We start from the raw sequence: 26,113 nt of genomic DNA on the forward strand, positions 1-26,113 counted from the left end.
TTTTGAGTAAGTAGGGAGACACAGCCAGTTGTATTTGAATGCCGTAGTTTAATATATTGGCACTACGCCACCACATGAAGGGCTCAACATGGCAGTCCTATTTGTAAACACCCTACAAAGATGTAATGGGTTAAGTCACCCAGTTAGCTAGACTAAGTGTGGCTTCCATTACCTCCTGCGGCCATGCAAAACATTGCTGCATTCCCTTTGCAGACTGTCGTCACTGGCAATCAATCCAGTGCCAGCACCTTGACGTCTGTTGCTCTTCCTTGACTCAGTTACAGGGGGCGTTACACTGCTGCAACTTGTTGTCTTCTCACTGTCGCCCACATCACCTGCACCAGTATTGGCAGCCAGATTATTTAGGAGCACTTCAAGTGAAGTGGTCAGTCACAAGCCCCCTTGACACATCACGGCTGCAGTGTGCCATCTCATCCTGCATGACCACGGAGCGACTGCAGAGCAGAGAAGTGGCAGTGGAGAGGCAGTTCACCGCCTTGGTATAATTCTCCATTTTGTGCCTCTCGCTGTGCCGTGCCATCCTGTCCTCATCAAGCTTGCAGCACAGCAGCCTCACTGACTGGGACAGGTCCCTCATGCCCTCAGCCATGTCCCTCATGCCCTCAGCCAGTGTTGTGTTCATTGAGCAGATGCCCTTCTCTATATTCTACATATTTGCTGTCAGGTGTCCCATCTGCCGCTGAACTGATTGGATTGCTTTCGCTTGCAGGCGCTGGACCTTTAACATGTTCACCTCCAGACCTGCAAACACCATGCTCCACACCCTGCAAAGATGGACTGGGTTCCCTAGCCCTGCGGCGTCTGGCACCTGTGTGATTGCTCTGTAGGGGACGGTGATCCTGCATTATTGCCATCCACTGGCACCGTTGACTGTTCTCCACCCCTGCAGTCTTCCACGGACAACTCCATCTCTTGGAGTCTGGCAACTGCATGCCTCTTGGGTCTTGGTAATGCCGGTGGTGACGCTGCTGGTGATGCCGGTGGTGTTGATGCCGGTGGTTAACAGTGGTGGTGTGACCTGCAGTTGAAATTGCCTCCTCTGTTCTCTCCCTCCAGGGTGCCTTTCCTGCCTTGACATGTGCAGACCTGCGCGATGTCTCGCCTGTGGAGACAAATTGTACATTAGCTCACTTGTCTGGCAGCATTTCGAAAAAATAAATGTTCATGTCTGCCAATCTGACTGTCCTCTGCTTGCTGATCACTGATGTGTGTCACATGCCTTTTTGTTCAGTGGGATGACTGTTGCTAGGTGTTACACTGACTACATCTCCCATAATGCATTGCTGGAGTTTACTAAAACATGTACTGGAGTGGGATTCACACTGCCTCATTGGGGAATGGGGTTAGGGAGCGCAGCTTGGTGTGCATGCATCTTACCTTGTTTGTTGCCAGCTCTGGCTGAGCGGTCTGCATCCCCGATCCCGCTGACACTCAGGCTCAATCGTGGACTCCACCAGCAGTTCGAATGCAGTCAGTGCAGGTGCTCCATTTCTTCCTCCACCTGTCAGGCTGGCTTGTTTTTTTCTTTCGGCCATCTTCTTTGCCAAGCTCCTGACGTCGTACCACCTTTTCTCGATAAGTCTATTTCACGGTGGGTCACTCCAATGGCATTTACATTTTCCTGTATTCCAATCCATATTTTTCTCTTCTGGGATTCTGGAAGTGACTGTTTCCCAAACAGCTTTGTGTGTTCTCTTGACACCTCCTCAATCAGAACCTCCAGCTCCCTTTCACTAAATTTGAGTTTTCTTTTCCTTTCTGCACTATTTTCACTTTCCTTGTTAGCCATGCTGCAGTTTGTATCAGGAAATGTTATTTCAGTTGCTCCTGTGTTCTCCTCTGCACTCCCTGCCTCTCCAGCAGATTGATTCAGTGCAGCTGCATGGGTGTGGCCACTTCCAGGTTGGGAGGTGTGTGGATGCACAGGATTGGCTGAATCTTCAATTGCTGTTTTTTTTAATTTACGGTATTTACCATTCGGTATTTAGGAATTGGTAAATTTGACCGATTCTGTATTTTTTCCGATTTTTTATCTACATCGGAAATACCGATTTCTTAATACCGATTCGGTAAAGTTCGGTATTAAGAAGTCGGTATTTCTATTTTACCTACATCTGGCCCTAGAATCTGTAAAACTCACATAGGAGACTTTAGATAAGTTCATTAGAGAATTTATGTCCACCATTGCCACTAAGTTAGACGTTTTGGTGTCTTCAATGACTAAGCGATCAGTCTCCTGACGAGGCGGGCCTGTTAAAGAGCTCTGCCGTACCCGGGGGGACTATGTCTAAGAGGGCCTTTGTAGGTAAAGGCATGACAAGTGATAGTACCGCACAGTCTGATCCCTTGCATAAACCCCACACGCCCGTACCATCACCTTTATTCAACTGCCAGAGCTCTGGTGTGACAAATCCCCATCAAAGGTATCCATTAACAAAAAGATTAGATTTTGGTCCACAACCTTTGGTAGTTGTTAAGAGTAACTCAGGAGTGCATTCCAAATGGGCTAATCAGGCAACTTCCCATAAAGCTAGCATACTGGACCTTTCACCGGCAGCCACGCCATATACTGTGATTTTAGCTAATGTAACGACATTGTCTCAGGGGACCAAAGAATCATGGGTTTCATTGAGAAATAAAAGTCTAGGTTGGTTAGGCACAAAGTTAGATCACTCCGAGAAATTATTTGCAGAATTTAAGATGGTGAGAAGGACAAGTTGGGTAGGGCGTGGACAAAAAGGTTAGGTGGCGACTGTGTGGTTTTTGCCAACCCTCGGTTTGTGCAAATGATTCTGTCTAGGGGTGGCGAACAGGCCATATCACAAGTTAGCATAAACATTCTCCCCTTGGGCTATTTTTACCAACCCACATGTGATTTTCACCCAATGACACCTATAGCTTCCCATCCAGTACATTATAAACAGTACCATGTCCAGGTTTATAACAGATTCGAGGCTCTCCATAATTTAGATGAGGTAGATTGACTAACCACTCATAACTCCAGGAACCATGCCTTTTTTTGCCTATTCATAGTAGTTTTAGCCCTGAAAGGTCTTTTGACTCAGCCCGATAACATAGAAGATTTAAAATGGGGCTAGTACTGGACAAACTCACGCCTATAATGAGGATGCAGAGGAGGGAGTGGGAATCCCCAGCCCCACTAATATGGAATGAACTACTAAACCATTTAATGAACAGTCCCTTCAGTCAACTCCACTGATAAATAACATAGGAGTACCTGTTATTTCAAAGAAAGATGATGGGAGGAATTGTCATCAGCTATGTTTCTGGAATGTGGCCGGGCTAAAAACAAAGGTGATAGATCATACCTGGATCAATTTTGTCAAGGAGTTCGAGTATTAGCTGTCCAAGAGACCTGGACCTTGGACCCCATACATTTAAATGTCTTCAGAACTTTTCATAGCCCTGCTATTCTATCAGCTTATGGGAGAGCCAAGGGGGGGGTTTATGTTTTTATGTGTCAAACCTTCTGAATTTGGAAAAATCGGCTCCAATTGGCAATGATGCTAACTATCAGGTCCTGTCGCTTCATATAGACAGGACACTTTGTTTGCTGGTGGTTAACTTTTACAACAATATTCCATTCAGTAGATTTGAGGAGGTAGGGAGATATGTCAACACTACTGTACAGAACATTCAGGCCGAATCGCCTAGAGAAGTATGAATTATATGGGGAGGAGATTTTAATTGTAATATTTGTGACCATGTAGATAGCAGGTGTTGTGGTTTATCATGGGATAAGGACCATCCCTTTCAGCACTTGGCACATAATAAATTTGGGGCCTTTCTAAATGAAATTATGTTCGACACAGACTTGGGTTTTGCCAATACATTATATTCTAACCCCGTGCCTTTTAATCCCACTTATAATGGGCAGGGGAAATCTTCAACAATAGATTTTATTCTGATGTCGTGCAGGTATGCTACTAGAGCAAAGGATTTTGTCACATGATATATCGGTGAGTGACCATTTCCCTTTGAGCATATCCATTAGGTCTAAGAGAAATATAACTGATCAAACATCTGTATTTATGGGGCATCTCAACGTATCTAGGCAAAATGGATATGCCCTAAAATGAGACAAGTTGAATCCTGATACTTTCACAAGGAAGGTTATTACAAATTGCAAAGAGGAGGTCAAGGCATGTTTAGATGCAAGTACTATGAACAAAGATATTAGTGGGTTCCAGACAATTTCAAGGTACATGAAGTAGGAAATGTCTGCGAAACTTAGTAAATCCAATAAACCTAAGCATGGTTGGTTTGATGCAACATGTTCTAAGGCCCACGCCAAGCTAAAGAAAACACTACATTCAAAGCCTAGAGTTGTGGAGGATGTTAGGCTTGCGTGTAGAGAATATGGCACGGCCTTAAAGCTAAGGAAAACAACTATTAAAAATGAAGCGTGGTGGGATCTACAGATATCAAAGCCAAAGGACCCCTCTGCATTCTGGTAGGTGGTTAATGCGCCCTTTTTGATGGAGAAAGATAGGGCTACGATTGAGATAGCCATTAGCGAGGTTGAGTGGTTGGAGCATTTTGAAAAATTATATAGCAACTCAGGTCACACACACCAATGGTAGAGATGGATCCCGCAATCAATCCGAATATTACACAATGTACAGAAGATATGAATTTGAACTTTGAGCTGAGTGAGGTTAATCTAGCCATCGAGTCTGGGAGGTAAGGCACCTGGACCGGATGGGATCCCAGTCGATCTTTTTAAACATAATATTCTACTATGGGCTCCTCTTTTAACTTAAGTTTTAAACACTTAAACACAATCTGCCCCTTATCTTCCTGGTATGAATCAACCCTGGTCCCCATCTTTAAAAAAAAGGGAACAGGTCAGACCCAGCCTGTTATAGGTGATATCTTTACTCGATTCAACAATTAGGATTATCGGCAGAGTATTATTACCAAGGCTACAAGACTGGGCAGAAGATCATTCGATCCTTAGCAACCTACAGTATGGCTTCCGCAAAGGCATGGGCACAATTGACCAGGGGTTACATTTGAACATGATGATTGGCAAATACACCAAAGCCAAAAGGGGAAGGTTGTATTTAACATTTGTAGATTTAACTGCAGCGTTTGATTCTGTAATTCACGAGGAACTCTTGAGAATTTTAACTAATATGGGGGTGGAAAGTTCGATAGTTTTATTTTTGAGACAACTATATGCGGGAGCAAATGCTAGGATTCGCTATGGGGTGGGAGGGGAATGCACTAAGCACTTTAGGGTGAGAAGGGGTGTGAGACAAGGCTGTGTGCTAGCACCCTTCCTATTTATATTATATATTAACGACTTGGGAAGTACGCTGGGGAAAGAATGTCAGGACCTTCCTCAAGTGGGTAAGAGACCTATACCCACATTAATGTATGCCGATGATGCGGTCCTGATGCCTCGTACCCCGGTAGGGATGCAGAGGCTAGTTGACTTGCTGATTACATGGCCAAACTGGGATTAAACGTTAATATCTCTAAAACCTTAGTGAAGAAATATGGGACAGGGAATACAAATTTTAGACCCATTTCATTAGGTAAGAAACTTATTGACTGTTGCAAAACCTTTTCTTACCTAGGAATACTTTTTGATAAGAGGGGGACATGGACACAGGCTATTAAGACCAGGAGGCTACTGTTTTCTAAAGCGGTAGCCGCACTTTTTAATTTTAGTAATAAGCTGGGGAAACAGGCTCCAGAGGTTCGAATTCAGATTTATAAGGCGAAATGCATCTCAATAGCTACTTATCGGGCAGGTATTTGGGGTCACGAGAATGTCATTTCACTCCAATGTATTGAGGACAGGTTTTTAAGATTCTTATTGATTGTCCCGGATAGTACCTTTACCTACATTTGCCACACTGAATTGGGCTGGTCTTATATAGTGGACATATGTAAAATTCAACCTGTACTCCAGTGGCACAGAATTTGGACCTCCAACTCGCTGGAGCTCAACAGACAGATACTCGGACTGTGGTAAATTGGAAAGGCGCGGAAGATTAGTTGGCTAGGGTACATTAAAAATTGTTGGTAACCTTGGCCATCCTGAATATTTTTCGGAGCCCCTTAGTTTGCTAGATGTAAATACGAAAGAACTTAAAATTATCTGTCTACACTATTTGGATAATAAGCGAAAACACACAGAATTCCAAAAAGTTTTGGTACAAGAGCATCCGTTAATAGTGGCAGTTGATAGACTCGAGCCCTATCTAAATATGTTTAGAAGAGAACACAATAGATTTCTGTTGACCCGTTTGAGATTGGGCATTTTTCATAGGCTCGTTACTTTTCCTGTTCAAAACAACTGGTCAAAGGAGCTGTGTAAATGCCCATGTGATGAGGTGTCCTTTCAATCGACTATCCATGTTTTGTTCTTTTGTAAATTCTACTCTCATAATAGGCATAGGTGGATTTTGCCAATTTTAAAAAATAGGGGCTTAAGACAATGTCGTCCTGCATTTCTGTTTTGACAAATATTAGGTTAAGAACAGTTGACCATCTCAATTTTAACATTTTTAAAGCTTGTTTTAAAATGTAGAAATTCAATCATGATGTAATTCACAATTTTTACATTTTATTGGATCTGACTTGCACTGCTATTTTATGAATTTTAAAAACTAATGTTTGCATATATTGTCTCCAAAACTGTATTGTGCTTTTATGATCATTTCTTTTAATCGAATAAAGCTGATTGAATTGAACTAAATACAACTCCACCACACGAAGTCTGTAGGAGACAAATTGCATGGGAGAAGCAATGTGGAAAAGCAAGGGCAGAGGCTAACAACCTTGTTAAGGACAGCTCAACAATAAACAGCAAAGAACAGGCCGCTGAGCGATGAACAAGTATAGTAGTTTCAGGAGTTTTAATATAATACTACAACTTACTAATAAGGATAAACAGTGTAAATACAAAAAATATAATATATACAAGATAGGTGTTATTTCATAAATACAATATATGGAATAAATAGCCAGCTCTAAAATGGTAGAATAATAAAAAACAGGAACAATGTCATACAGTTAACACACCTATTCGTTCACAATTAAATATAAGTAGATTATCTAACATAGGATGAAATTCATGAGCAAAGCAACATGTCTATAATAGAGTAGAGTCCAAGATCGAAATAAATTAAAAGATTAGATTAAAAACAATAGTAAATACATGCATAAAAAAATACAAAAAATCCTCAAATAATTGCCAATCCGATGAAGATCAATAAATAGTATGTGCGTATGTCTAAATATCATGAACAGGAGGCACTGAAAATAAATGAAAAAATAGAGTAAAAGATAGAATAAACAAGCTAAACAGGAGAACGAGACAGGGAAGAGTAAGATGAAGGAAAACAGGGTACAGGAAATCAAATAGAGTACTAACCTTTATCAAGAATTGAATGAAAGAAATCAAGTGATAAGCCACAGGATAAAGAGAAACAGACAAACATTTAGTTTATAAAGAAATAGTCTCCAAGCGGTAAAGTGCAAAACACAGAATTACATATTCTCAAAATGAGAACGTATTATATAGCATAAATGACCATGGTACATCAAAATTATGGCATACGACCGGTGTAGACACATCATTTCGTTATTGAGCAATGGTATCAGAGAACAAAATACTATATAGCTAGATTACCCCTTAAACAGAATATTGAAAGAGGAAAGCTGGAATAACTAAAGGATAAAAGTAGAAGAAACAAATGAATAAAGCACAAAATAATTACTGATATTGAAATATTAGAAATGAATAAAAGATAGAAATTCATAAAAATTTAAAGATATATTAATAATCATCAGATATAATCAACATAACTGCTAGGAACCATATAAAGAAGGTCAGCCCACAAGGTACAAATCAATACCAAGGCTATAAACCCAAACAGTACAAAAGGGCATACGAGTATGATCGACCAACACTGTATAGAATAAAACCAGAGAACCCATAGTAAAGATACTCCAGCTCTATTTTTTACCCCTCCACAGTAATGATAATCTAGTTCTGCTGCCCAAACCCCATAGTAAAAAAAACCTTACAATACAACCTAAACCCCAAAGTAGAGACATTCTGCTGTGCTACCTTGACCCCCACAGTAAAGATACTCTAGATCTGCTATCTAGACCCCATTGTATCGAAACTCTGCTCCAACGCCTAGCCCCCATAGTAGAGAAACGGTGGTTTACTACTTAATTGTTTTAACATTGATAATCTCTAGTTATTGAAACTATTACATACGGTTATATGAACATGCCTAGCTTGAAAACTTAATACCCAGCGGTCCCTAAAAGGAGAATAGCAAAACGCTAAAAATAGTTCCCCTTGTTTCCCCTGGTGCTCACCTGTGGTCACCTTTCTCTCACTGGCCCCTGGATATTCTGCTGCTCCTGTGGTTGGGCTCTGCTTCGCCTACCCCGTCGACAACGAGGGACCGGCCGGGCTTGGCTCCGCCGGCCCCGGAGAACTACATTACCCAGGATCACCTGGGCCACGTGGTGGTCAAGACGCACCAGGAGGCGCTTAAAGGATCGCTTGCTGCGGAGCCATTTGTTCCCCTTGTTTCCCCTGGTGCTCACCTGAGGTCACCTTCTCTCACTGGCCCCTGGATATTCTGCTGCTCCTGTGGTTGGGCTCTGCTTTGCCTACCCTGTCGACAACGAGGGACCAGCCGGGCTTGGCTCCGCCAGCCCCGGAGAACTACATTACCCAGGATCACCTGGGCCACATGGTGAGGTCAAGACGCGCCAGGAGGCGCTTAAAGGATCGCTTGTTCCCTCGCCGCGCGCGGGACGCGCCGAGAGAAGCCCGGGACAAGGGCGGGACCGTCTGTGGCCATCAGAGGCCGAAAGAGGCTAAGCTGGGCTCCATCTCTACCGTTTGATATCCGTGAGTGGCCAAGGAGACATTGTGGATTGTTTACAAGTACTGAACATTCATATCAAATCGATGTAGTGTTAAGTCACAATACTAGCACTTTAAACGCTTATATAGTTTGTCCATCCTGCGACTGTGTGAAATCCTGGGATTAGAATTGTATATATTTAACTTTTGTTTACCCTTTGCACCTCAGTAAATTCGTGCATAAGATGGGGAAGCGGGCCTGTACTGTGAAGCAACATAATCCTGCTCCTTCAACAAGTAAGTCTAAACCTACATCTAATGATAGAATGCTAGAGAAAGCATTAGGAGCAGTGGCCACAGAAATAGAACGTACAGAGCAGCGCCTTTCGATTACCCCAAATTTAGAGCTGCATTCGCAAGTTTCTGATTCTTTAATTGACATACGGGCATTAGACTCAGAGTCCGCTAAAGACCAATCCATAATCGAGGTGATTCAGACCCTGGATCCTCCTAGAGAGGACATCCCTTGATGCCCCGGTCGAAAATGTAAAGAAAAAACCAAACATATTGTGAAACCACCCATGAGAAAGAGGAAGGGGCAGGAAGTGGTTAAGGGAAAGCAGGGCGGGTCCCAAAATGAGGTTAGACCTGAACTCACTAGCGATCAGCCCGTGTGGGTTTCATTGCTGATGACGAACCTTCAACAGCAAATAAGAACTATCATTAAAGAAGAATTAATCCCTGTAGTGTCAATGCTGGACAGGCTGTTAGCAAAGCAGAATGTATGGCTACAAAACAAAGAGCAGCCTATAGATATAACTAACAAAGCTAGTATGTCACGTGCCCAGGTCCCTATGAGCAATATGCAAGTTGGGCCCTTCACAGTTACCAAAGATTCTTGCAATTTGACTCTACAAGGAAAAACTTCAAATGATAGGGGGAAAATGATACCAATGTGGGACGCTGCTTAGTACCAACAAACTTGGTGCACCAGGACCGCCCCCGGTTGCCAGGGAGAAAGACATTGGAGAACACCCCTAGGTGGGGGCTGGTCGATAGCCCCTCAAAACAGGACTGTAACGATCTAGATTCGAAAATTCAAACATACTGTCCCCCAAGTATAAATTTACCACCAGAGTCTGCACCATATGTATTGGTCCTTGCTGGAGCCCCAGAATTGAGAAAGATTAACTGAAACACATCAAGAGCTAAAACACAAAACCATCCATTGGTTAGCAAACCATAGTGATTTTGGCTATGAGAATACCCATGAGATATTAACCACAAGAAGGGTAGGATGGATTGGTAAGCACCACAAGGACATACAAGGGGATTGTGTAGTAATTAATTTTAGAAATCCAAGTATCATTGAGCAAAAGTTTAGCGACAGAACACGGGAGGAATAGGGGGACTATTATTCTACTCCCTTTAGGACATTTTTATCCCCAATAAGGCCTCACCATCAAGATCATTTATATCAGTTGAAAATGAGATTCCCCCCCAAAAGAGTGGTACCCCCAAATCCAGGCCAGTTGTTTTATAATTACCCAATCTTTAATATTCCAACTGGTAATAGGTAGAGTCCCCTTGAGGGAGTGGACTGACCGGGGGGGGGGGGGGGGGGGGGGGGGGTCAAATATTAATAATGTGGGAATAGCTCCAATAGCACTAGATTTAGAGAGCCAGGGTAGCCCCACAGGGTCAAATTGTAAGTTTGAGGATTAACTGGTCAGAGGGAGCCTGATCGTCTCCCGAAATCCAAGTCATCCTCTCTCTCGGTTTGACCATTTTGAAAACCTTGAACACTTGTCGCATTCAGCTCCAAAGCCGCTGGATGGTGTTGAACCAATAAATGCTTCTCTAAATCAACCAACAGTTGTGACCCCATACAAGACCCCTTCAAATGCCCAGGTAACAAAGGTTTTATCTTGGAATATTGCGGGACTAAACAGTAAATTAGATGATCCCAAATGGGGAACTTTCATCGATTGTTTTGAAATCTGCATGTTCCAAGAAACCTGGGCAAGAAGAGAGGTTTCTAAATTAGGTTATGCTAGTTTCAACATTTTGGCATCTTCGGGGGAAAAAGGGAGACCATCCGGGGGTCTCTCAACCTGGGTGCGATCCCATTTGGGGTGTTCTGTGGGTCAAATTGACACAGGGTCTAGTGACATTTTAGGTCTTTCGTTACGGTTCCCTACAAAGCCCCCTGTTGTCCTAATAAATGTATATTCACGACCCTCCCCAAATGGTAATGAATCTAACACTGTGGAAGAGTTAACTACCTTCCTAGGCACTATTGATACTAACCAGCTGATCATAATAGGTGGGGATTTTAATTGTCAGTTTGAGCCGCTAGAAGGACTACCACCTGATGGTATGTTCGATGAGGACCACTTTTTAAAAATTCCAGAGTTAGGATGTCCAAGAGTCAAAATATGGTCCCCACTAGTGATTCAGATGAGTTGTCTCACCAGGAGACATTCTCTCAGAGCCTGTAATGGGAGATCTCTATCGGAAACATCGAATAGCTATACGTTCCATAGCAAAAATCGGGAGTCTATATTAGACTATATTTTTATTAATTCACATTTTTGGGATAGGATGATGGATTTGAAGATAATTCCTCATTTAGATAGTGACCATTCTGCTCTAGTGGTGGAACTTAAAGCACTGAATAAGGGGAGTCTGCTAGTCACAGATAACCCTTTTGATTCTAGGCTGGTGGTCACGCATTGCAGGAAGAGAGTGAAATGGTCTAACTTTAGTCAATCAGAAGCAAGATTGGCCAGCTTATATGATGCCTTGCTTCCGGTTTTTACAGATGCGTCTAATTTGTCTAGCCCGATTAAAGAGGTTATAGACCTCCAGCAGGCCCAATCGAATTATGATAAATTAGGAAAAATTACCTACGATTTCTTTTTCTCAACAAAAAATCTGAAACAAGATAAGTTGCCTACCCACCCTTGGTATAGCATCTCTTGCAGTCAGGCTAAAAAGGCTTTGGTAACAACTATTAAGGCCAAAGATCGCCCTTCAATACGGTCGGCAAGAGTAAACTACAAAGCAGTTATACAAGAGGCTAAGCAAAGTTGGGAAGAAGAAAACTGGGCAATAATGAAAACTGCTTTAGGAGATAGAGATATGAGGACATTCTGGGAAATTGCTAATTCTGGCACAACCACTCTTCGAAGTGCGGTTGAGCCAAATTTAGACGAACAGACCTGGCGGGGCCACTTTGAAACCTTGTATGCTAAGGAGTCCGGTGATGATCTTGTTCTTGGTTGTGAACCAATAGTTCCTTGTCCTGCGGGTATTGGGGATTCAAAGCCCCCGTCTGATGGCGATACGGGCCTGAGCATAACCATAAAAGAAATAAATGTCGCACTGGCAAGAATAGCTCCAGGCAAAGCTCCAGGTTTGGACAAGATACCTGGAGACCTTTTTAAGAGTGAACCTGCTATTTGGGCTCCATATCTCTGGATGCTTTTTAATTCAATTATGCAAGGCATGAAGATTCCTCCAAGCTGGCTTGGTGCGGAAACCATTCAGATTTTTAAAAAGGGCTCCCCACTCCTTCCACCCAACTATAGACCTATAAGTCTAATAGATATTTCCCCAAAATTTTTTGCGAGAGTCCTGCTCCTTAGACTGCAGTCATAGATGGAAGAGAGGAATGTTTTGTCTGTTTTACAGGACGGGTTCAGGGAAAAACTGTCGACCCTGGACCAAGTCCTAAGATTACAACTGTTGTATTGGAAGACCGTACGTCTGCAGGGGGGTAGTCTCTTCTTAATCTTTGTAGATTTAAGATCAGCGTTTGATCTAGTACCAAGGGAGAAATTATGGTTGTTTTGGCCGAGATGGGGGTCCCAGTCTATTTAATTCGTCTTTTTAAACGCTTACATTAGTGCAACCATGCGCAAATAAGGTATGGGAAGGATGGTAATCTCACAGCCCCTATACCAATTAATCGTGGTGTTCGCCAGGGGTGCATGCTCGCGCCAACTTTATTTAGCCTTTATATTAATGGCCTGATTGATGCCTTGCTTGCAGAAAAAGATCTTGATGCCCCCAAGCTAGCTTCCCGTAGAATCTCGGCAATTATGTTTGCCGATGATACCTTACTAATTGCCAAATCACCTATGGGGATACAAAGGGTTTGACAAATTTGAGATGTTTTGTAGAGACAGAGGTTTAGAAATTAATCTGCAAAAAACAAAATTCATGGCATTTAATGGTCCAAAAAGTACACGTCCTAACCCATCTCTAAATGGTAAACCCCATGAGAGAGTGTCATCTTTTGTGTATTTAGGCTTTACAATCACCGAGTCCATGGAATGGGGGGCACACATCACAAAATCTACGCTAAGACTAGCACAATCTTCAGGAGGCATCATGAAGGTTTTTAATAAATCCAGCAAAATAATTGTTTGTCCAGCAATTGAAATTTATAGGGCTCAAGCAAGAGGTGGGGCTTTATATGGCGCAGAGTTATGGGGCCACCAAAATTTGAAAAAATTATCACAGGTGGAGAACCAATATTTAAGACCGTTATTTAGATTACCTCGTAGTACCCCGTTGTTTCCATTACGTCTGGACACAGGTATAATACCAATAGCTGAAGTAGCAAGCCTTAAGCCCATAATGTATTGGCGTCGCCTTTGGACCTCCCCCGAACTTAATACCTCTATAGTAATTCCTCCCTATAGGGTATGAGGTCACGGGGTGCTGTAAAAATTCCGTGGCTTGACCATATAAAATTCCTCTTATCCAGCATGGGTTTAGGGGATTGCTGGCTTGAACCTGAGTCAGCCTGTCCGCTAATATCTAAGGGTCATATGAAGGCATGCTACAAAGATTACAGACTAACCCAATTTAATACCTCTTCTGGGATTGGGAAATGTACTAGTGATTTTTTAGAAATAAAAGATTTTCCTTGCTTTGAATTGGCAATAGATCTCATTACTCCACCAGCGTCTAGGAAGCTCTATTTACAATTTAGATATGGGGTGCTCCCACGCCGCTGCTTTACATCCAAGTGGAGAGACCAACAAACGACCCAGTGCCCGGCTTGTGACCAACCAGAGGAAACAGAGCTCCATGTCTTTTTTAGTTCTGGCTATCAGAAGGCAAGGAGACGTTGGTTGGCTCAGATTTGCAGGAATCTTGGCAGTAGGCGCTGCCTTGAAGCATTTAGGATACTGAAATCTGACTCAGACATTCCAATAGTATACTCGGTGGCTGTTTTTTTGTTTTCAATGTGGTGCACTAGAAGGGCTTATCTGAGATCTCGTAATAATGTACTGATTGCCCGGTAGCAAATGTGCAAATCCATTAATCCCTTTGCTGCTTCATGTATAGTTTTATATAGAGGAACTTTTTGCTTCCTCTTATACAGAGGTCGTTTTTTAGCCAATTTATGTATTATTGCACCATGCACTTTCCAAACTCAATTGTGTCATCTTTGCCCAAATCCTATATCCCAAAATGTAATGTATTTATAATCTGAAATTGTGTGTAAAACTATTATTGCTTTTTATTATTATTAACCATGACTGACAATATGATGGAATTTTAGATATAAAATGTTTGCTCTGATGTACTTTAGGACATTTTGTCCGAAATAAAGTTTTTTTAATTGAAAAATATTTGCACTACTTTTACCCCCAATTACATAGTACAGGAAAACCACTATCATGTGAAATCTAAATTAGTAATATTGATAGAAGTACTAATTAGCAGGGAAGTTCATCATGGTTTAAACCTTGAATGTTTTGCTGGGTTCGATACTAAAAGTGAAGACCCAAAAAGGAACAAGGTGCTGTTCTTAAAGCAAACATGAACGGTTCTGTACCTGGGTGACACAGACGAGACCAAGGAGGAACAAAATTAAACAGACACCAACGGTAACAGGGGTGCGCATCTTTTTCATCAGTGATGGGAAGGCGTCATGAATGGTTGTTGTAATGGTTTCTGCAGAGACAAAAGTCTGATTTAGTCTACGTTTGACTGGGTCACTGGAATGTAGTAAAGTTTGTACAGAGACAAGATCAGTGTCATGGTAAAACGCTACTTACCTATGGAGGCAAACTGAGAGTCGAGACCCAAGGTCAGCAGCATAAAGAAGAACAGAAATGACCACAAAGGAGCCACCGGCAGCTGAGAGAGAGCTTCGGGATAAGCAATGAATGCCAGGGCAAAACCTAAACCACCAACATGAAACAAGAGTCAAAGAGTGCCAGCTACTGTAGCGTTTGAAGAAAAATGGTACAAAAGAGACAGACATGAAATAAAGAGGTCCGCAGCATGGTATGCAATCTGCACGCTGGGACTGCTACAGCAATGCCTACAGCCTACTGAAATTCAGGAGTACATTTTAGCAAACACTCATTTACAAGCCGTAAACGTAACCAAGAGATGGCCAGATATACAAAACTGCCTCTCCAGCTAATGCTGGTGGTACTTGACCACTGTGTGTGTTACCACATAAGAAGGTACAGGCAAGAAGAGGTAACCAGGAGAAGGTGTCCTAATAGGTAAGAAGACCTTCCACAAATAATTTAGATGCTTCTCCAGAGCATGTACATCCACCAGAGCTTTCCAGGGAAGACGGGTAGATCAAACTAGGGCAAATCTACAAGGTGCATTTCCAGAGTCAGCCAGAGTACCCCACAGTCCCATTAACCATTCCCAGAAGGGAAGTCCCAGGAGCCTGTGGCCCATTTAGAGAGTCAGGCCGGTGATATCCTGAAGCACACCTAGAGCAGTGTCTTCTGTGCAAGGATGCTAACTCATCCATGGAATTGTCTGCTGTGCACCGATGCAAGTGCTGCCATTGGAGGACTTTGGAAGGTGCAATTTTTGACTTTAACCCCCACACAGGGCACCAAGAACACATGCCCAGGCTAAGGTCTTCTGACTCACATTGTCAAAATAGCTGGCAGCAGGGGCAATATTTAGAGTTTGGCAGAGCAAGGCCTCCACTATAATTTTGCAGAGGTCCCATCCTGCCAAGCTCGCAGTCCCCCACCTCATTTAATCATGGAGACTTATGTTTGCGAGGGGGATGGGAGGGGGGGGGGGGGCAAAGCTGGCTTCACCATCTGAGACCTTTGGGCTGCAGCCCACGTTTTACGTGGTTACAGATCACTGTACCTCAGCTCTATTTAGGGAGGGATTTACAAAAAGTTTTCCATTTTAGTGACTCCTGAAAAAAGTTCTGCTGGTAGCGGACAGAAGAAAAATCTTGGGTTAGTTTCTGAAAATCGAAGTGACTACTCAATAATTCTCCCTGAGACGCACGTGAAGGCTGAAGCACTTCTCTCAAAAAGACGAACATGGGCCGGGTCTCTAAATTTGGCAGGCGATTCTTTGCTGTGAGGAATGAAGAGGGGCTTTTGCCAACCCGATTCATCTGGCCCTAGATGGGTCCACAAGTGTGCTGCTGCAATGTTATGTGGGATAGGCACAGCACAAAGGGTTGTCTGCCCGCTCTTCCCATTTCTGGCCATCATATAATACTTAGCACTAATGCGAGTGCACCAACTACTCTGAAGATCGGAGTGGAAGTAATTTACTACCAAACTGAAAGGCTGCGGGATTAAACAAGCTGAACTCACTCAAGGAACATGCGATTGGTAAATCCTGGCCATCTCAAGTGTTGGAAAAGAACTTGCTTCAGAATTATCAACTCAAAAAATTGCGGATGTGGACACAAATGTTGAGTTTTAACAGTTATACAAGTTGACTTAATGTCGCTTTACTTTAGAACAGGCCATAAAAAAGACTAGTCACATTCATTAACTATATAAAACACGTGTCTAGGGGGATTCATAATCCCCACCACTTGTGATGGAAACGACTGCAAGGCACCCGAAATTATTAAATAACTCCTCTTTTGGGCTTCCCTAGTGTGGGCAGGAAATAGTTTCATGTTAAGGCAAGTAATGCTGGGTAGACAATTGAAGGAAGGCACAATTAAACAAGCATTTGCAATGCAATAGGTCTCGCATTCACGCAAGTTTGAGCTATTGGCAATGTAAATAATGCCTTTTATTTATGTTTTGGGTTTTAAAACCCAATAAAAAGGCATTGTCATTTACAATACTAATAGCTTAAACTCTTGCAAATGCGAGACCTATTGTGGAGTATATTTGTGTAGTGTAATTATGTGGCATGGTGAATAGATGGGTGAGAGCTGTATGGAATAGACAAATATGTAGCCATTGTAAAAATAAAAATGTAAATATTAAAACATTTGAGAGGCAATATGTTTTAATATTTACATTTTTAAATATAATATATTATTCCTTATGCCAGGCACTGTTAACATATAAAAAAAAAACGATTAAGTAATATAAACTACAGAAATGTGCTGTTTGATGTCACATAATTCACCTTTTATCAACACCCAAGTGATCGAAACACTTCCAACCCTTTTGTTTTCTTAAACATAAATACATATGGCTTGCAACATGAAACAAATAAGTCATCTTGGGAACGAGACACCAGTCTCTGTAGGAAGAACCACAGCCGGGGAATTTCAGTTCAATTCATGGATTAGTGACACAATGTTAAAGAAAGCACATATGCTAGTGCTAGCACTGATAGCGATCTTAACAGTTATGCTAATGGGGAAACATCCTTCACAACGCGGGCATTGCGATGCCTTTACATCGCGGGCATTACAACGCAAGTCGTTACAACGACTTGCGCTGGACGACGCTCCAACCTAACAAATAGAATGATTTACTATTCCAACATTCCCTACTGCATGTAGACTGGAGTTGGCATAGTAAATCATACTATTCCAAAGTCCAGCACCCTTCAGCACAAGTAACGACTTGCGTTGTATCAAACGCGATGTAAAGTACCGCGTTGTAAATGTATGCGTAGTAACGTCATACATTCATGCTAATGTGCTCTTTTATAGCATAGCTAAGTAACAGCTCAAATAACAGAAGCTTGGCTGACCTGCCCAGTGTCACACATGGAATCTGCAGGGCTCCACCCTTAGACTTACAACTGGTGTACACCGTGCTAATGTTCATGCTGTCAGCACCCTTGATAGAGAATATTAGATTACGGGGCACCATAGAACCAAATAATTCCTAGATCTTGGAACACAGTACTATTGGTTGTGTTAGCTCTTGTGACATGCCGAGTGTTAGGTTTGTGCAGCTGTCAGGACCTCACAGAAATGAGGATGCAAGGGCCGATAAGAACTGCCCCTTTTCATGTACTGCTCCGAGACTGTAGGTTTTTTTTTTATTTCGGTCTATCTTGGGTCATTTTCCCCAGTGCTGCAGTTGGTAAATTCAGTTGTTTGCTAATAAAGTTCCTGCATTTTCAATAGGATATCAAAATTACATGTATCAAATTTTAAATGTAGGCTTGAGAAAGCCAGTCGTCCTGGTAATCTTGTGGGATTGCTTTATTGTAAGAATACACCTAAAAAAAAAAGTGCAAAAGAAATGTTGCCCAAACATAATAGCCATAAGCCTGCTAGAAGCTTGTGCTCTCAATTCAGAACCCCTAACTAGCGCCAGATGCATCCTGTACATTCTTGAAACTTGCTTAGAAGAAAATCAGTTAGACATACAAACTCATGCTAAAAAGACCCAAACTTTCAAAATGAATATATGGATTATTATAAAACATTGGTTAGTAAAAGAAAAATGTAAATTGGCGTTTTTCATACAGTCTTTTAAAAGTAGAAAAGATAGGGCTTGTGCGACCAATGTTTCTTTTCTTTAAGAGTAAATTATAAGTGCATATAAATTTACAGCCATTTCCATGCTTTTCAGTCCGTTGAAAGCAAGGGAGGCAATCTGTAGTAAGCAACCAGGATACAGTTGATGTCTTGAGAAGTTTATTGGTGGTTACATTGGAGAGAAGGCTTGCAAGCAGCCAACTCCAACGGACACCAACTCAAGAGTGCCACTAACATACTGTAGTAACTAAGCAGCAGTATAACATTCCAAGATACAATACATAAGCTTACATAGATGTGAAGGATTGATAAATTAGAATAAACGTGATCTGACTTAACAGATCACTCCATTACCTCCCCTTCTTCCAATACAAAATAAAACAAAGAAAAGATAATATACTATGAAACAAGATTACTATTAAAAGAAAATTATATGACAATATAATAAAATGTAAATTTATTCCCTATATCTAGCGGGTTTAACTACATTACGTGACCTCCGCCTGACACCATCTGGTACAGAACCGGTGCCATGAGAAGGATTATCACTATCCTTGGACGGAACTTGTCCAACAGAAGAATTGACTTAAGCAACCTTGCATAAGTTTCACCAAAATCCTCCTTCAACCCGAATGGCATTGCCCATAATCTTAATCACCTTAACAGAAGGTCCAAATTTGCTTTCACCTTTGTTACAATGCATGGACTTCCTGAGTCTAACAGAATCACCTATTTTAAGGATAGAAGTCTGACCCTTTCTTAGCGTCAAAACCTTTTTTTTTTTGTTTAGCTTGAGTGACAGAAGCACTATCTTTCGCCAAGGACATCAATTTTCACACATCTGATTCTACATCAATCCACTTTGACATCCACCCCGGACGAAAAGACGTAATGGGCTGCCTTCCCCTCATTAACTCGAAAGGAGACACTTTGGTGGAAGAGTGTGGAGTGGTCCTATACAACCATATAATGCTTTCCAGCGATTTGAGAACATCCTGGTTGTTGGCCTTAGCCCATTTCACACAGTCCCCCACAACTCGATTCATCCTTTCTACGAGGCCATTTCCTTGAGGATGATAGAGGGAACTTTTCAAATGCTTTACACCAGAAACAGACAGAAAGGATTCAAAATCTTTTCCTACAAATTTTTTCCCATTATCTGAAACAAGAACTTTGGGAGATCCCTCTCTAGACCAAACCTCCCTCAAAAAAATTTATGATGCTCTTAGTGTCAGCTTCTCTAACAAGTTTGCACTTGGGCCACTTTGAGGCATAATCAACCATAACCAAGATAAATCTTGAGTTACCATTGAATAAGGTCCCATGACATCGACTCCCAATTTGACCCAAGGACGATCTGGGAATTCTACAGGCATGAGGGGAGGAACAGAAGTCTTAAGAGACTTGTCAGATAAACTGCAAATACAACAATTCAAAACAAAATCATCAATCTCCGAATCCATTCCTAGCCACCAATAAATGTCGTGAATGTGGCGTTTGGTGAAAGAGGAGCCTAAATGCCCTTCATGAGCCTTAAGTATGATCCCTCTCCTAAACAAATGTGGAGGAATAAGTTTGTCGTTCCGCAACAAAATACCATCTTTCAAGGAAATTTCATTCTCAATCTTAGAGAAAGGTTGTAATGCAGGAGGCAAGACCTTTTCTCTAGGCCACCCACTCCTAACAAGATTACACACATTTTGGAGGACACAGTCATCAGAGAATGCATCTCTCCATTCATCATCAGAGCAGAATCTTAGTTCAGGAATGTCAACACCCACCACAAGGCAATCTTCACAATCCTCCTCAATCAGGTCAGAAAGGGAAACATCTTCTTGAACACATGTGGGAGGAGAACGGGAAAGAAAATCTGCCCTCCCATTCTTACCCCCAGAGAGGTGTCTGATGTCAAATTGATACTGTAGTAACTTGGTAACCATCCTCATAATTCTGGGAGTACAACACTTGCTTAAACTACCGCCCAAGATATTGACAAGAGGTTTGTGGTCAGACTGAAGCAGAAAACGCTTTCCCCACACATATGGGTGAAACTTTTCAATAGCCTATGAGCAGGCTAATAGCTCCTTCTCAATAATTGAATATTGTAATTCAGGTGATCTTAGGACTCTGGATGCAAACCCAATTGTTTTTTCAACTCCACCCTCACTTGTGTCACGGTAGCACCCAACCCTACCTGACTGGCATTGACTGTTAGACAACAAGGTAAGCTTGGATCAAAAGGCTTGAGTACAGCACTCTTGCTTAGCAAATTTTTGACTTCTTCAAAGGCAGACTCACATTCCTTGCTCCAAACAAATCTAGTCCCCTTTTTGAGGAGATTTCTAATGGGACAGACTATTGTAGCGTAATGGGGACTGAACCTTGAGTAGTATTCGCAAAGGCCTAAGAGATTTGACCCCAGTTTTGTCTGTGGGAGTGGAAGCATTAGTTATGGCCTCCAGAAGACCAGGTCTGGGTTTAACACCATCTTGACTGAGAATATGACCTAAGCACTCTACCTCCGTACAAAAGAATTTGCATTTCTCAAGTTTTAAGACAACACCATGTTGTTGGAATAGGCCCAACACTTTGTGCAAAATGAGGTCATGTGAAGGAGCATCATTGGCAAAAATCAATACATCATCTTGAAAAACGAAGACTCCATCAACCCCTTTAAGAATGTTGAACATAACCCTCTGAAATACTGACGCAGCAGATGCTAACCCAAAGGGCATGCGTCTGTATTGAAATGTGCCTAGGGGAGACACAAGCTGTGAGATGACGAGAATCAGGGTGCAACTCAACCTGGTGATATGCGCTTGCTAGGTCAAGCTTGGTGAAGAATTTGGCACCTTTAGGGGAAGCAAAAACGTCAATTTTCAGAAGAGGATGGGAGTCAACCTAGATTAACTTATTAAGTGATCTTAAGTCCACACACACCCTGAGTTGACCACATCTCTTCCTAGTGGCGACCAAAGGCGAAAGCCAAAGGGAGGACTCAGTTGGCTCAATCACACCCTTCTGACATAACTGTGTCAATTCTTTCTCTAAGTCCTCCCTAATGCTATAGGGTACTCCCCCTGAGCTTGTGTTTTACTGGTAAGGACCCTTCTTGAACTAGGATTCTGTGTTTAAAACCATGGATTTTCCCTAAGTCTGAACTGAAAACGGAAGGGAATTTGTCTTTGAGTGATTGTACTTCAACAGAACACCCAACTACTAGGACTTGTTCTTTGGTTCCAGGTTTAAGAATCATTCCAAACAATCCTTTAACAGCAACAGATTTTCCCCCTTGTTCTCCTTCCTTTAAAATGCATTTCTTCTTCAGAAAAACCCAAGAGATCGATCTTACGACCTTCGTATGACACAGGTGTGCGATCAGGAGGACATAGAGGTTGCGTACCTTCCAAAGTTTCATTGAAAAGTTTCCTGGTGATCATGGTTATCTTGGCGCCAGAATCCACTAAAAGTTTGATACATCTGGTGCCAACAAAACTATCAAAAATAGGGCCACACAGGATTTAGGATCACCTTAATCACAAGAGGTGTGCTCCGGAACTACAGAAACTATCTCAGAGTCAGAGGAAGACTCGGACTCAACTAAGCATACAGCAGATTTCTTTATACTTTTTTTGTCCTTTGAGCTGAAGACAAACTTTTGCAAAGTGACCAACTTTTTTGCAATAGTTGCATGTGACATTGGAGGCAGGGCATCGTGAACCTCTAGAATGAGGTGGGTTCCCACAAATTATACATACTGTAGGATCCGCATTGCTAGTAGTGCTAGGTTTGGAAGACTTACCGACATTACTAACACTGTTTTTAAAGGCTTTTTTTGTGGATTTGCCAGATGCATTAAGGTTAATGGCATTAACAGGTTCCACTACTTTATCTTCCAATTCTTTCAAAGAAACCATAGAAAGGTCTATACTTTTGGATAATTGACAGTCTCATCAAGGGACGGATCACCCATGGTAAGTAATTTGTCTGATATTTTGGTCTCTACAATGGCATACAAATTGGTCCCTAATGAGTGGATCAGTAAAGTTCTCGAATTTACAGTCTGCTGCTAATCTACGCAACACAGACATGCAAGAATCCACATCTTCCCCTTCTCACGGTTTCCTCTTAAAGAATGTCTGAGAACCATGAGGCTCGTTGTTTGTCAAAGTGAAGTTTGAGTTTAAGCACAGTTTCTCTGTATTCATCATTAGGTAAAGCGATGTCTTGTAGTAGGTCAGGCAAATGTTTAAAGACAGATCTTCCTTCGAAACCTAGAGAATGTAGCATCAGATATTTGTTTGTCTGCGCTAAATCTAGATGCGCCTATAGCACCTAAATAAGTTTTGAAAGTGTCATGCCAAACTTCCCATCTGATAGGTGGTTCTCCAGGAGAGTCTAAAAATGCAGGCGGTGGATTAACGGACTGAAGAGTACACATAGTAGCAATAATAAGCTACTTAAAAAAAAGTAGGAGAAGATAAAAATTGAAGTGTACAGAAAAATTAATAATAAAACGGAAACTGATGTGATACTCAATTCTGCAGCTCTATCGCAACATTGCCTAAGTCTTAGTCGAGAACTTAGTTGTGGGGTGTGTACATCACCGTGGTGTACACTAGAGTAAAATGATAGTGTGTGTATCACCCTAGAATGTACACATAAGCAATGAGATTGTTGATAAAAATAATAAGGTGTATATCACCGTAATATACACTACTGTAAGGACAAGGTGTGTGCGTGTCACCGTGGGATGCACACTGAGTGCTGAAAAGTTGTGAAAGAATCAACGAGAGCGAATGGGGGGGGGGGAAATAAATAAATAGATAAAATCACTGAATAATAAGCTGTGCGCATCAGCGTTAATATCAAAGGCAGTGCGCATGTAAATTCCAGTAAGCTGAATTTCTTTTTGGTAATTCTCGAAGCGAGTGACTTTACTGTAGAAAGGAAGCTGTGCGCATCAGCGTTGCAGCCTTTCAATCTGTGCGCAATGATCGTGCCTGATCGGTTGCTAAGCAACTTGGAACGCGATGTGATCCTAGACATCAGGAAGAATGAATACAGCAGACATGCGCAGGAAAGTTGTGACGCAAGGGCGCGGGCACGTGTTGACGTTCATTACGCAGGAACCAAGAAGAAGTGAATTCCGTGAAATGGAGGATGATGTGAGCGTGTGATATCCTCACGCGTCACGAGAAATGTCCGGTAAGAATGTTGCGGGAAAAGCTCTTTGAATAATGCGAAGCTTGTAACTAAAATTCTTCAAGAGAGTGAGGCAAAGTAAACATGATACCATGCAAATTTTAACGTTGGAAAGCGCAATGATAGAAAAGTACTGAAGCGCTGGCATGGAAAGTCTTTGTCGGGTAGTGAGGGTGAAATAAAAACGTCCTACCGTGATGTCTGTAGGATGGCTTGCTTGATGAATGGTTCAGACGTGAGGTCTCTTTCAGAATTGTAGAATGAGGCTGGAATTGTAGGTAAAGAAGTAGCCAGTCATGAGTTGACGCGCCTCTTTAAATTTTTGGTGAAAAAAAAAAAAAAAAGACAAACTGAAGGTTTGAATTTCGATGATAAATGAGACTGAGGTTGAAAAGAGTTTGCACACTGGGTAGTCCATGTAACCAGGATTGTCGCCAGGCAAATGTAGTAAGCAACCAGGATACAGTTGATGTCTTGAGAAGTTTATTGGTGGTTACATGGGAGAGGAGAAGGCTTGGAAGCAGCCAACTCCAACGGACACCAACTCAAGAGTGCCACTCTAACATTCTGTAGTAACTAAGCAGCAGTATAACATTCCAACTAGACACATAATACACAAGCTTACGTAGATGTGAAGGATTGATAAATTAGAATAAATGTGATCTGACTTAACAGATCACTACACAATCCTACTGCCTCAAGGATTCATGAAAGCGCTTCGACACCTGCAACATGGTACGAAGCACTAGACCGATAACGCCAGAAAAGCTAAAAATAGGGCAATACCGAAATTAATTTGGGAGCATGATATGCAAAGACGTGCGCTGTGACACCAACTTTTCAGACAATCACCGTAGAGCTGGCGCTAAAGTGCATTAATGCACACCGTGCTGCCGTTCCCTGCTGTTGCATAAAAAAAAACCATGTGAAAGGCAGCAGCCAGGCTAGGCCCTACCCACGGGCCTCCCCTTTAAGGAAAGGCACGGGGAGCGGAACAGTTTAAGAGACATATACAGCACATAAGCTGCATTCATGTAACTTACTGTTCAAGACGCACGGTTGGCATGTCTGGAATAAGCCCTCCCCGGACTCAGTGCTTCCTTTAGCAGTGGGACCCCAGTGTCTGAGTTGCTAGGGCAAGGGTGGAGTGAGGTACCCCATATGTGAGCTCAGTGTAAAAATCCACATCGGTTTTAAAACGAAAGCGATCTTGAAAGGCACAGCATCTCTTTAGTCAACATGTCTTTGAAAAGCAGGTACGGTCAAGCTTCGTCCTGACATAATTAGAATCATAATTATCAATCTCCCAGTCCTACCGGACTTTTAAGAAGCTCGCGTCTAAGACTTGTGCGCAACTTAAGACCGACTTGACCTGGCACCCGCCATTGTTTAATTGAAAGTGCGGCACGGCAATAAACAAGCGGCAGCCATTCCCGCATTGGGCATGTCCTCGTGCCTGCAGTGGGAGAAACTCATTACAGAAAGTAATACACGCACCGTGTAACAACCAAGTAAAGGGGTTAGTAGCCATGGGAGGTTACAAGTGACAACATTGCTGTATTAAGGAGGGACTAACAAGCTAATTACAAAATCAAAAGCCAGCATTTACGAAGGACAAAGACAAGCCAATAAAAAATATGGGCGGGGAGTAGGCGGGGCTTCTCTCACGTACTGAACTACAACAGATCACCAGAGCATCGCTTGCGGGCTGGCTCAGGCTCAACCTAAAAACTGTCACTGTTTTATGCGGTGACAGAAGTCGGATCTTATGCATCATGTTTTCGAAAGTTAATTTGTTTTAGTGTTAGGGAGTTTAGTGCTTCTGTGATTGTCTTTCAAGAACTATATGTTCTTTCGATGTGTAGTAGAAGTGCTACATTTAACAAATATGTTAATTGAAAGGGTTAATTCTGACAGCACTGCCATAATTATTTCCAGTCCCATTTAATCAATTTCATGCACTACTGTCAATAGATTTGAATTTTGTACAAAGCGATCACTAATGACGTGGGGCTCATATCAAAACCCTTTGCACATTTTCAGACTTACCAGAGTCGACCACCTTGGAGACAGGTTTTCCTGCCTTGAAAGCCATATGTCCCAGGATGGAAAAAATTGCAAATCCGGCGAAGACGCTTGTAAGGCAGTTTGTAATACAAACAAATATGGCGTCCGAATAGCAGTTGTTGTTGAATTTATTGTAGGAAGACAGAGCTACCAGACCTCCCCAAGCCACTGACAGAGAAAAGAAGATTTGAGTCGCGGCATCTTTCCAAACCTAAAAAATATCAGAATTTCATAAA

The 26,113-nt window shown here is 42.1% G+C and overlaps 1 protein-coding gene across 3 annotated transcripts in view; it reads right to left on the reverse strand.

The window, feature by feature from the left end:
• Window positions 1-26,113, reverse strand: part of LOC146829240 (sodium- and chloride-dependent neutral and basic amino acid transporter B(0+)-like) — a 190,977-nt gene that overhangs the window by 35,559 nt on the left and 129,305 nt on the right. For all 3 annotated transcript variants that reach the window (XM_085607867.1, XM_085607869.1, XM_085607868.1), the window contains 3 exons: window positions 25,860-26,088; window positions 14,971-15,096; window positions 14,748-14,866 (listed from right to left, as the gene is read on the reverse strand). In XM_085607867.1, coding sequence (XP_085463993.1) covers window positions 14,748-14,866; window positions 14,971-15,096; window positions 25,860-26,088 — 474 coding nt within the window. The remainder of the gene's footprint in view (window positions 1-14,747; window positions 14,867-14,970; window positions 15,097-25,859; window positions 26,089-26,113) is intronic.

This window comes from Triturus cristatus, chromosome 5_2 (assembly GCF_964204655.1).
Source record: "Triturus cristatus chromosome 5_2, aTriCri1.1, whole genome shotgun sequence".
Taxonomy (NCBI): domain Eukaryota; kingdom Metazoa; phylum Chordata; class Amphibia; order Caudata; family Salamandridae; genus Triturus; species Triturus cristatus.